Below are 12,022 nucleotides of genomic sequence, written 5' to 3' on the forward strand. Positions count from 1 at the left end.
CTTTTGAGGAGTGATACAGCAGCTTGTGTTGTCAAACTCCATGCTGATGGTGTTCTTCTCTGGTTACAGCTTAGGACACCCACAGGTGGTTCATCTGACCTTCTGGGAAAGAGTCAGGTAAAATCCTACCCACTCATACAAGTCTTTCAGACTTCTTGTGAAGTTCTGAACAGAAGGTGTGGGTCCCTGAGGTGTGTCAATAAAGAGCCAAATTCCAGCCAGAGTGGGGGAAGCCCAGGGTGCTGTTTCATGGCTGAAGGACTGGCAGCAGCTGGAGGAGCAGCCAGCAGGGGACAGGTGGTTTTATGTCAGGTGTGGCTTCTGAACAGCCTGAGGTCTTCAGCAGATCACTGAAGGAGCTGCCAAAGCTCAGCACCCAGTGCTGAGACAGGCTGCAGCCAGCTCCCTGCTGATGCCCAAGTGCTGAGTGGCTGCAGAGCTCTCTGGAGGCTGGAAAAGGATAACAAGGCTCCTTTTCCCCTGGGGATGGGGTGAGGGAAGGCAGATTGGAACAGGAGGCCACTGGCACCACCGCACCCCCCTCAAGGAGAGCTGGCTACACGGGGGCAGGAGCACCAGCACAGCTCATGGGCTGAACTGCTCTTTCCCCAGCAGCACCAGCAGATGGAGAAGTGGCTCCCTGGCATGCCCCAAGCAGGAAGGAAGAGGACAAAGTTTTAGGTATGGCAGCCTGGCTTCCCTTCCCACCAGGACTGGGGGAGAGGTGATTGTGGGGGTCTGTGTCTTTAGGGCAGTGAGGTGTGTGGGACAGACCTGTCACTGTTGAGCCAGAAATGAAAGAAATTCACTTGAATTCTGGTTTGCAGGAGAAGATTTTAATATGAAAGTCCTCTCTTTTATAGACAGATTCAACACATTGTACTTGATTGGCTAATTAACAAAAAAACATCTTTCTCACAAACGGTTTTTGAGAAGAACAGAAAAACAGAGTAGGAAAACACCACCTGCAGGTTGTTTATACTAATGAGTTATCATAATTTTTCTACAACTTCCTAAAAAGTCTCACAAATCCACTGTGAGGAAAAAAAAAGCCCATTTTCTCACTTTCTGACCAGGCTGTTGCATCCACACAGACCCATCCCTCCAGCTGTGTCTCCTCAGAAAGGAAAATAAATAGTGCATCTTTTGCTTGGTTTGAGGAGATTGTCATGCTTTCCAGCAGAGGAAGCTTCTATCCATAAATAAGGAGAGACAGATCTCTGTGACTACTGCATTCATCCCTTGGAGAACTGCCAGTTTGTCACCCAAAAAGGCTTCTAGGCTTTCCTTCCTGGAGAAGGACAGAGGAGACACCAGTTCCAGCCTTCCTCTGGGAGAGCCCAGACAGTGCTGGGGAGGGAAAGATGCTGTCCAGTCTCCTGAGACAACAGAATCACCAAAGATGTGGCTCTAGGGAGACTACACCCAAAGTGTTGGTATTTTGGTGGACTGGCTCTCTCCAATCAGCTCAGGGATGGTGAAGTCATCTGCTTGTCCCAGGTTTTGATTTCTTAGTCCCAGACCAAAGGTAGAAAAATAAATGCAGTGGAAGTGAGAGGGTCACCAGGGCCTCGTGCTGGGATGTGAGGCTCTGGGACATGCAGGGACTGGTGGCATCCTGGGCACGTTCAGCTCCTGAGTGCTTTGTCTGCTCCAGTCTCAGGGACTGCAGAATGGCTCTGGAGGATGTGACCAGGCTGTGCCAGATACTGGCTCAGTGCCCCCAGCTGACAGAAATCGAGTAAGTCAGTCTGCCTGTCTGTCTGTCTCCCCAGCCCCAGGGGAGAGCCCAGACAGTGCTGGGGAGGGAAAGATGCTGTCCAGTCTCCTGAGACAACTGAATCACCGGTGATGTGGCTCTAGGGAGACTACACCCAAAGTGTTGGTATTTTGGTGGACTGGCTCTCTCCAATCAGCTCAGGGATGGTGAAGTCATCTGCTTGTCCCAGGTTTTGATTTCTTAGTCCCAGACCAAAGGTAGAAAAATAAAAGCAGTGGAAGTGAGAGGGTCACCATGGCCTCGTGCTGGGATGTGAGGCTCTGGGACATGCAGGGACTGGTGGCATCCTGGGCACGTTCAGCTCCTGAGTGCTTTGTCTGCTCCAGTCTCAGGGACTGCAGAATGGCTCTGGAGGATGTGACCAGGCTGTGCCAGATACTGGCTCAGTGCCCCCAGCTGACAGAAATCGAGTAAGTCAGTCTGCCTGTCTGTCTGTCTGTCTCCCCAGCCCCACATTTGATGTTCAAACCCCAGATTTGATGTTCAAACCCCAAATTTGATGTTCAGGGTGCAGATGGTGTACACCAGCTCTCCTCTCACCACACCTCCACCCAGACACTTAGCTAAGCCCAGACTTTCCACTGTCCTCTTTCAAAGAGACCTTGGCCTCTCCTAAGTCTACCACATCAGTGCGTAAAGGCCCCAGAACATGTGTGTGTTCTCATGATCTTCCTCAGTCCTGTGTCTAGAAACAATTGTCATCTATTCCTGGAGACCTCAGCTTGTAGTACAGCCAGAGCAGAGCTCTGCTCCTGAAGGACTGGTCACTCCAGGCAGGAGCTTGGCACTGAGAAATTTACAGTGCTGATCAGAACGAAAACTGAGCAATAGCAAATAAAAATAACCAAATTCCCCTTTTGCCTGCATGAAAGACATCAGTAGCATCATTTTGTAAATGTACAGTAATGGAAAAGTAAGACTCTGGAAACTGGGTTGTTGATTGGCTGTAGGATGTAAAGAAACAGATCAGGCTGTAAGGACTAAATCTTGCCCAATTCTCATGGCATTTCTGGACATGTCCTTTCACAGAATTTGCCCATTTGTCCATGTAAATGTTACAGAAGTAATTAGGGATTGACACAATTTCTCCTGGGTTTTGTTTCCTTCCATGTTTTACAGTCTGTCTGGAAATTCATTGAGTGACCAGAGCATTGAGAGATTACTGAGCTTTCTGCCATCCCTCTGTCATCTGACACTCCTGAGGTAATGTTGGGGGTCCCTGCTTTGAAACATTGGTTTGGAAAGTGTTAATACCACAGCAGATCTGAGGAGCATTAATCAGTAATTGTAAATTAACAAGCAAGGCAAGGAAAATGCAGAAATGCTTTCACACCCATTCCTTTCTTGTTTCCAGAAGAAAAACAGCACTTTAATGATATTTAGCAGAGGGCAGTTCAGGCTGGAATTCAGGCCAGGGAAGCCCTGTCAGGGGATAGGGCACTCCAGTGTGTGGACTAAAAGCCCGGGAGGAGCTTGGCCATCTTTCACAAGGTGCTGTAGCATGGAAGAACTGCAGGATCTCATGGGACTGAGTTTGCCCAGTCAGGAGCAAACTGAGTTTGCTTCCAGTTTGGGGTGTCTCTAGTCCAGCAGCCCCAAAGGAGGAGTGGTTCAGTGTAAGCCCTTGGTCTGCACTCCCTTTTTAGTCAAAGGGGACTAAAGGAGACTGTCTTTTAGGTAAAGGAGCACTGAGTGCCAATGCTTTAGGTCCTTGCTCCCTCATCCCGAGTTAAATGGGATGTCTCCAATCTTTTGAGTCTCAGAATGAGCAATGGGAAAACTGGGCTGTGTGTATGGGAGCCTCTCGTAGGAGCTGACTTCAGTGTTTATTCTTCTTTCCCTTCCCTTACAGCATTAGGAAGAACTCCTTGTCCCCACGTTGTGCTGTTTTACTCCTCAACTCCATCAACCTCTGTGAGCGGGTCAGAGTGGTGGAAGTGCGGTGAGGCACTCAGACCCTTTGGAGCAGCTCAGCCCTACAGGGCCTACAAAGCCTGTCATCTTTGGAGATCAGTGCTGAAGGACTGTCTTTTGTGTCTGCTTCAGGTCCAGTGAAAATGCCTTCTTGCATTTAGGAGCAAGCATGCAAAGCCAGAAGACATCCTGCAGGTAGTGGCATGGAACACTTGCTGGAACTCACTGGGTTTGAAATGCAGGGAGCCAGAATTCTCCTTCTATTGAGAATTCATGGGCTGGAGGGCAAGGGGCTCGGGGTAGTAGCTTAAGCTTTAGAGCTCAATTCATCTGCTTAAGTGCAATTCAGAACCATTTGGGTGCACTGGGATGGCAGAGCCCAGTGCTTTTCTTTCCCTCTTTTTTTCTGGGCTGCTTATGATCATCTTGAGTTGCACCAAATTCTGCTGCATGAGCACCTGAACTGAGCCCTCATCAGTGCATCTTCCAAATGTGTGCCTCAGATTCTGGGGATAACCTCCACATGAACATCTGTGAGATGTGTTTGCAGCCCTCTGGGAGCCATGGCTCCTGAGTGTCCCTGCACAGGAGCCTGCAACGTGTCTCTGTCCCAGCACCAAGGAGTGGCAAAAAATGTGAATGCTGCACAGAGAGTGCTGTAAAGGTGCAGCTGCTGCTGGCAGCTCTCGGTGCTCAGGCTGGGCTGGCTGCTGGCCCTGCTTCAGTCCTCCTGCTGTTTCACACAGGCTGACAGGCTGTGCCATTGGAGAGGGGCAGGTGGAGGAGCTCTGCAGCGTCCTGGAGCAGCACGGCTGGCTGGCAGAAGTAGAGTAAGTGGGGCTTGGGGTGTAACCATAATCTTGGGCAGAGTCACTGGGGGAGAGCTGTGCTTGTGGGGTTCAGCACTGCCTGCAGTTTCCCAGCCTGTCTGCAAGGCTATGTGTGCTCATTCAGGCTGCTGAGAACACAATCAGCTGGAAATTATCCAGGTCCTTTTGAGCTGATGGACAGCTCCTTTGGGATTTTCACTCCTTTATGTTTGCAGGCATTTTTTGCTTCACCTGAGCTCTTCATTTGAGCTTGCTCTGAAGCTTGTGCATGAGGTAATTTCATAAGGCAGTGATTTGTTTTAAACAGACCTTTATTGGCAAAGCTAGGATTTAAGGGCAGGAAATTTGAGTTTTTTCTTCAAAGCTTCTCAGAGGAGCATTGCTGTTTAAAAGAAATATAGAATTATAGAACACTTTTTTTTGGGAATGGCTCTTTAAAGGCCATCGAGTCTAACTCCCTTCAAAGCTTCTCAGAGGAGCATTGCTGTTTAAAAGAAATATAGAATTATAGCACACTTTTTTTGGGGGGGAAAGGCTCCTTAAAGGCCATCTAGTCTAACTCCCTGTCATGAGCAGAGGTATCTTCAACTAGATCAGGTTTCTCAGAACCCTGTCCAACCAGGGAATATTTCCAGGCACGGGGAAACCCCCACTTCTTTGGGCAGCCTGTTTCAAAGGCTGGGTTTTGGCTGGCCACATGTTCTTCTGCCTTTCAGTCTCTCCAGGAACCAGCTGGGAGATGAAGGCCTGAGGTGCCTCCTGGACCACTTGCATCGAGTGCCTGGTACCTGCTCCCTCAAGTAAGAGAACACATGGTGAATCCAAGGAGCAGAAGGGTGTTGGTGTGATCCCCCAGGAATGCTGCTGCTTGTGCTTCTTGCCCTCTCCTGCCTTAGGAGCAAAGCTCTGACTGAACTATGAGCACAGCTCAAGGCCACCAGGCTGTGGTGACTCAGGGTCTGGTCCAAAACCACTGAAAATAAGCAAAAGTATTTTTATTCGTGTGAGGAGGAAACAGCAATGCCCAGAGTGGGGTGGTGTGACAGAAGATGACCCAGAGCTTTCAGTTCATCACCCTTCTGGGTGTGTTGTCCTCTCTGAGTAGCTCAAGACCCAAGGTGCTGTGAGCTGAGCTTTGTGAGCTGAGCTGAGCCTACACCAGCCTCTCCCCTTCCCTTTCTGCTGGGGCAGGAAATGTTCCAGCTGCTGCTGCCTCTGCAGTGCAAGAGGAAAATTGCATTTTTGCATTTGCTGTGTCCCCTAAGTCATCAGGGCTGTCTTGGGGGAGTTCAGTGGCTGAGCAAAGCTCAAGGGGCCCAGCACCCCACAAACTGCTCTGTCTTTGGTGCCTGTGTTTGAATTTTGCTGCTGTGCCTGAGGAGCCTGGGGACAGCCCTGACTCCTGGCAGGTGAAAACCCTTCCTTTGTTCTGTGCAGCCTCAGCCATAATGGGATTTCTCAGGATGGAGTCCTACACCTCATAAATGCCTTTGTCACATCTGGGAACACCACTGAAGTTCAAGTCAGGTGACTGCTTTTCTTCATTAATTTTTGAGTCTTCCCTGCTTGTTTTACTCTTAATTATTGACAATTTGTGATCTTCGGGTAAGAATGATGAGGGCTATGTTTTCAACTACCTAAAGCTTTAGTTCATGTCCATTTTGAATGGCCAAACATAACTGCCAAGCAGAGCTCCATTCCACAGGGCCAGGTTATTTTTGTGTATAGACACAGATAATCAGCTGTTCCAACAATTATTGTCATGTATTTATTTGTTAATGAATCTCTTCAGGGCAGGAGCCAGCACTGCTCTCTAAGGCTCTCTTCAGTATGTTGAGAATTCAGAGGCAACAGAAAGCAATTTCCCATGTTCTTTCACTTGGATTTGCATTTTATCTGCTTTCCTCTCAGGCAAAAATATCCCATGGGCCCTGAGCCTGTTGCTCTGGCACAAAGTGCTTTTCTCACAGATTCCAGGCATGAGGCTGGGCTGTGCTGCCCATCTGTGGGGCCTTATCAGTGTTTGTGTTCCTGGGACCAGCTGCTCTGTCCCGAGCCACTTTTAACCAGGGGCACTTCCCTTCATTCCTGCAGCTGGATGTGGCTGCTGGATTTGGGGCTGCTCTAAAGTCTCCTGATGTTCCTCTCCCCAGAGCTCCACAGAGAGGGCAGAGGAGGCAAATAAAAGCAGGACAGGTCACCATTGCTTTTCCCAACATCAGTGCTGCCTTTATGCCAGTTTAGCATGAGTGAGACCTTACTGAAGCATTTCCCTGGGCTGGTTTATTTTAGGGAGGGGTGAGCTGTGCCTCTGTCACTGCTGTGCTGGATTGTTTTCTGGAGTTTGGTATCATTAAATTCTGAACACTGGGAAAAGTAGTAATTATCTAAATCTTACACTCATGTCTTGTCTGTGCAGTTTGTGCTCCAAAGCAACTTTAATCATCAAGCTGACAAGCGGAGGTGACCCAAGAAAGATTTTGAGGTGATGTTACAGACCTTTTGTGGTGATTTCTTTGGCAAAGGTGGGGTCCTTTTTGAGGGACAAGACAGACAAAACCTCTTTTTGTTCCTGGCATGATGAAATTTTGAATTTTCCTTTGACTATTGTTTTCTGGAGTTTGGTATCATTAAATTCTGAACACTGGGAAAAGTAGTAATTATCTAAATCTTACACTCATGTCTTGTCTGTGCAGTTTGTGCTCCAAAGCAACTTTAATCATCAAGCTGACAAGCGGAGGTGACCCAAGAAAGATTTTGAGGTGATGTTACAGACCTTTTGTGGTGATTTCTTTGGCAAAGGTGGGGTCCTTTTTGAGGGACAAGACAGACAAAACCTCTTTTTGTTCCTGGCATGATGAAATTTTGCACTAATAGCTGATACATTTCCTTTGACTCACCTTGTGAGAAGAGCTTTCTCACATCACAGAGAATCCCAGTCCCTTTCTCTCTTTGCTTCCCCACTGTCTGTTCCTCACCTGGGCACCTGTGGGTGTTCCTGCAGTCACAGGACTGGGTCCTACAAAGAACATTATAGCATACAGGTGTGTTCTTCCAGAATATCTCAAGAGATGCTTTTGAAGTGTTGCCACAGTCTTTTTTTTTTTTAGAAACCCTTAAAGGTGCTTAAGATTTTTGTGCCATCCTTCTTTCTCTGAGGGGTTAGGCTGTGCTGCCTGATATTTCCAGCTCAGAAAGCCTGAACTGTTTGTGATGAGCTAAGGCTGTTCTCCTTCTCATCCTTTCAGACTGGCAGAGTGCAACTTTCAGCCAGAGCACTTGGAAAAGTTGTTCTTGCTCCTGGAAAGGTGCACTGGTCTGACAGAGTACACGTGAGTTAATGGCTCTTGGACCCATTTGGGGGGTTCATTTGTGAGCTGTTCACTACAGTGAGCTTTGGTTCTAGGTCCTCAAATAACAACATGACAGTCCAAGCTGCAGAAAGACTTCTGCATTCCCTGAGGAAGGATCTGGGGCTGCTGAAAATCAGGTACGGTGTCATTGTGCTTTTTTAGATACTGATCTGAGACTGGTCTGATCTTCTGAGATCTCCTTTCATTAAAAAAAAATTAAAAAAAATAAAATGTGAACTGTACATCTTCCAAAGGCAGGGAGCACTGGCCTGAGAAATTCCCATGGCTGACTCTGTTGTTGCTGTTTGGCTTTATCTCCTTGATTCCCACTGAGCCTCGTGGAGAGCTCTGGCCATAAACTCTGGCAGCCTCACAAAGAAGGCTGATAATCCTGGTGGACACATTCCTACAGCCAGAGCATCCTGCACTTTGCAGGGTGGCAAATTCTCCCCTCCTCTGCAGGGAAGCTGGGCTGCTTCTGCCTGTTCCCAGGCTGCCCCGTGCCCATGCTGAGCCAAGCAGCCTTCCCAGGTGTTTGGGGTGTGGAACACTCAGCTGGCAGAGGCAGAAGTGGATCTCAGTGTGTGGCTAAAGCAGAGCTGCCTGTGTTCTGCTCTGCAGCCTGGAAGAGCCATGGGTGTGCAGAGAGAGCGTGGTGGACCTTCTTGAGCTGGCTCTCCAGGCCTCTGGAAGCATTACTGGGATCACGTGAGTGCCACCTCAGGTGCTGGTGTCTTGCAGAGATTTTCTCTCAGCCTGACACTCTTAAGGAAAAGGGATTGAAGCCAACCCTGGTTCTTCTGTTGTTAATTCACTGTCTCCAGTGCATTTGTGATCTGTTTGCCCACTTGAACCAATTGTAACCCAAATGGCTGGTGGGTAGAAGTGCTTGGAAGGTTTGTGGTCTCACAACTCAGAAGGTTTAATGGAGACCATGTTCCTGGTTGTCCCTGGGAGAAATGGTGCCCAGTTTAGGCTGGTTTTGGAGCTAGTTTAAACATTACAAACCTCTTCAGAGATGGGTGATTAGCTGTCATGTGCCAGCATCGCCCTGTCCCATTCAGTCCTGCTGATTTTTCCTATGGAAAATAATATTTTCTTCCCTCAGGAGTTCACAGATTTATGCTTTTCTCTAATTTGTAACTTTTCAGGATATGTAAAGATAAAACCCTCTTCCAGTTAGTCATAAGATTCCCACCCTGCCTGGAGAAGACAGAATCAGTCATTAGCAGGTAAGAAGGCAACTATTTACCATTATTTTCTGCTTGCTTTGAGTTTCACTGTGGGATGAAAAATATCTTCAGAGTGCCTAAGGCTCCATGGGTTCAGTCTCAGAGTGCCTCTGTGCCACACATTGGAAGAAACCTTTTGCATGTGCATGGTCCTTTGGGCTGCTCTCCCATACTGGACCTAAACAAGGCTAAAAAATCCATCTGCCTTCCTGGGAGCACACAGGAATCAGGAGCACTTTGGGCTCTCTAAGACATGCTGGCTTCTGCATGAGCGTGCAGAGAGAGCAGCATCAGGGTCCTTTTCCTTTTCATTTGTCCTTTCCCTCCTGAAGGAAGGGGCAGCTCTTGTCCTGGGCAGTGGGGCTGGGCTGTGTTTCTCTACATGGACTGTGACACAAATGGGACATGGCAGGAAAGCCCCAGTGGGGCTGTTGAAAGCCCTGATCTGTCCCTAATCGTGTTCCTGGGGGCACCAGATGCTGCACTGGGCTCTGCTGCTCCTCACTGGCACTTGTGCTGTGTGTTTGTGTCCTGCAGACTGAGCCTGCACAAGCCAGAAACCAAGCACTCCTTCTGCCAAAGGCTTTGTGAAAAATGTGCTCAGCTTCAGCAGCTGAGGTGAGTTACCAGGTGTTGTAAAGGATTTTTAGGGAGGAGCAGCTTGTCCTGGTGAGTGCAGCACTCTGAACACACAGTAGGGCACGAGGGAGGCCAGTGCAAGGTCCCAGTCCCTGCCTTTGGGTCCCTTCTTGGAGTGTTTGAATGGAAAATAGGAAAAACCCATGGACCTGGTGGCTGCTGGGGAATCCTTTGAAACCACCTCAGTCTCTCAGTGCCCAGATAAGCTACACACTCACCATGGCTGGGAGCTCCCAGTGTTGTGTCCCTCCTTCAAGGTGCCAGCACTGCTGTGTCTCACTGTGGGCTCAGCACTGACCTTTTGCCACCCCTGGACAAAGCCCAGACCTGTCATTCCCTCCTTGCAGATGGTCTCACATGGAACTCCATGAGGATGAAGCAGAAATGCTGGTCAGGATTTTTCTGCCCCTTCCAGAGCTGAAGGTGTTTGGGTATGTGTGACCTGGGGTGTGTGTGTCCAGCTGGGACCTTTTCCACACATTTATTGTTTGTTCAATCCCCTGCACACAAGGGCTGTGGAAATCTCTCCACACTTGCTGGTCCCTGATGTCTGTGCTGTCTGGGATTTGGGATGGGGCAGTTTGCCTGTCAGTGGAGTAAACTCTGTCTCTCATCTCCTCATTTGATCCTTGCTGTTTTGCAGGCTGACCTCCTGCAGTGTTGCACCAGCTGGAATCGATTATTTGATCTCAGGCTTGCAGAGTTGCCAGGCCATTGAAGAACTCAAGTGAGTGTGCTGTTACCAGGCTGAGCAGGGGCTGCCAGCTCTTTCTAGAAGCTTTAGTTAAACTGCAGCCTCTCTTCTGCATGTACTGTGGACAGATGTGCTTTTCCTGATGGCTTCTGATAGGGAAGAAGGAACAATTATTTTATATTTGCAATGAACAGTGAGAGAGACCGAGATCAGTAGTCTGTGGCAGGGAATTCTAGTGGAGAATCAAATGTTTTGGCAGTGGTTTTTTTGCATGGATCTTGTGTCTTGTTGTTAGAGTGGCAGCTTGCTCCATGAGGGGCTGGGCTCTTGCTCCGGAGGTTTGGTATTTTATCAGAATCCAGACAGGTCCATTAGAATTGCATTAAAGAGCAAAACTGAAATTATTCACAGGGACTAGAACACACTCCCCCATTTCTCCCACTCTTGTTCTGCTGCCCTCTGTGCTGAGTGCTCACACCACTGCCCCTGGAGAGTTAATTGTTATTTCATCCTTCAGCCTGGGCTACATGAAACTCAGCAGTGCTGCCATCCCTGAGCTTGTGCTGGGGCTTTGTGAGATGCCATCCCTGAAAAGGTTCATGTAAGTATGTGACTGCAGCTCACTCTGGCCTGGCCTGGGATGCTGAGCAGCAGGAGCTAAATGTCCATTTTCCTGGGAATGCTGTTTCCAGCTTGAACCACAACAGCATTGGTGATGATGGCTGCTCCAGACTTGCAGAAGCCTTGAGGAAAATGCACAGCATGGAGGAAATCAAGTAAGTGTCTCCTTTCTGGCAGAGAGGTGACCACTAGTGCCAGCATTTGGAGAGAACTAGATGTGCTTGTACACAGTGTTATAACAAAAGCAGGGAGGCTGCAAATGCTTGTGTATGAGGTACCTTGGACTGGAGGAAATCAGAACTTGATGTTCAGAAGAGGAAACTTTGGTCTTGTCCCACTCTGCTGCAGTCATGTAGAAAATGGATTAAACTGAATTTAACTCTTCTCTGAGATGCAGAATAGGACCAGGACTCCCTTCTGTCCTGGGAGATCCTCAGGCCGAACATTTGTCTGAAAAGATCTATTCTGGAGCCAACCCCAGGCTCTGCTTTCTCCCTCTCTTGCCAGGTGCTGTCCATTCTCTGCTGTAGCAATTTGTAAAATAATAATCACCTGTCTTCATCCTGTCTTGCTATTCTGGCTGAAGTAATTTCCCACCTGTCAACAGGTTCCAGTGGTTTTGTTTGTTCTTTGCAATTTTTTAAATTCCTCATTAACACCTATTAATTTTCTGTGAGATAGTTGAGATAAACAGCTCTTTGATTCTGCTGGGAAGGCCCAAGGTGTCATCCAGCAAATGGGACACATTAAATAAGATCTTTGCTTTGCCTGCCATTTTCTTTTACAACACAAGCCTTCCATCTCTTCTTTAAAGTTTAAGCCACAACGAGATTGGAGATCCAGGCCTGCTAAATCTTGCTGCTGTTCTGCTGGAAATGCAAAACCTGCAGAAAATCGAGTGAGTCCCTTTGTTCTGGTTCAGCTATTTTGGTCATGGCCATGGCTGGTGGGGAAGCCTG

The 12,022-nt window shown here is 48.3% G+C and overlaps 1 protein-coding gene across 8 annotated transcripts in view; it reads left to right on the forward strand.

Annotated features, from left to right (window-relative positions):
- NLRC5 (NLR family CARD domain containing 5) overlaps positions 1–12,022 on the forward strand; it is a 34,192-nt gene that overhangs the window by 17,131 nt on the left and 5,039 nt on the right. For 5 of the 8 annotated variants that reach the window (XM_039721457.1, XM_039721460.1, XM_039721464.1 and 2 more), the window contains 20 exons: positions 70–117; positions 613–681; positions 1,658–1,741; positions 2,900–2,983; positions 3,633–3,722; positions 3,827–3,889; positions 4,441–4,524; positions 5,241–5,324; positions 5,962–6,051; positions 6,944–7,009; positions 7,773–7,856; positions 7,931–8,014; positions 8,499–8,585; positions 9,029–9,109; positions 9,647–9,727; positions 10,096–10,179; positions 10,392–10,475; positions 10,960–11,043; positions 11,135–11,218; positions 11,878–11,961. In XM_039721457.1, coding sequence (XP_039577391.1) covers positions 70–117; positions 613–681; positions 1,658–1,741; positions 2,900–2,983; positions 3,633–3,722; positions 3,827–3,889; positions 4,441–4,524; positions 5,241–5,324; positions 5,962–6,051; positions 6,944–7,009; positions 7,773–7,856; positions 7,931–8,014; positions 8,499–8,585; positions 9,029–9,109; positions 9,647–9,727; positions 10,096–10,179; positions 10,392–10,475; positions 10,960–11,043; positions 11,135–11,218; positions 11,878–11,961 — 1,599 coding nt within the window. Of the gene's footprint in view, positions 1–69; positions 118–612; positions 682–1,657; positions 1,742–2,899; positions 2,984–3,632; positions 3,723–3,826; positions 3,890–4,440; positions 4,525–5,240; positions 5,325–5,961; positions 6,052–6,943; positions 7,010–7,220; positions 7,287–7,772; positions 7,857–7,930; positions 8,015–8,498; positions 8,586–9,028; positions 9,110–9,646; positions 9,728–10,095; positions 10,180–10,391; positions 10,476–10,959; positions 11,044–11,134; positions 11,219–11,877; positions 11,962–12,022 lie in introns of all 8 variants that reach the window. The other 3 variants (XM_039721458.1, XM_039721459.1, XM_039721461.1) reach the window with 3 other exon arrangements.

Source organism: Passer montanus, unplaced genomic scaffold, assembly GCF_014805655.1.
Source record: "Passer montanus isolate IOZ18808 unplaced genomic scaffold, ASM1480565v1 scaffold45, whole genome shotgun sequence".
Lineage (NCBI taxonomy): Eukaryota > Metazoa > Chordata > Aves > Passeriformes > Passeridae > Passer > Passer montanus.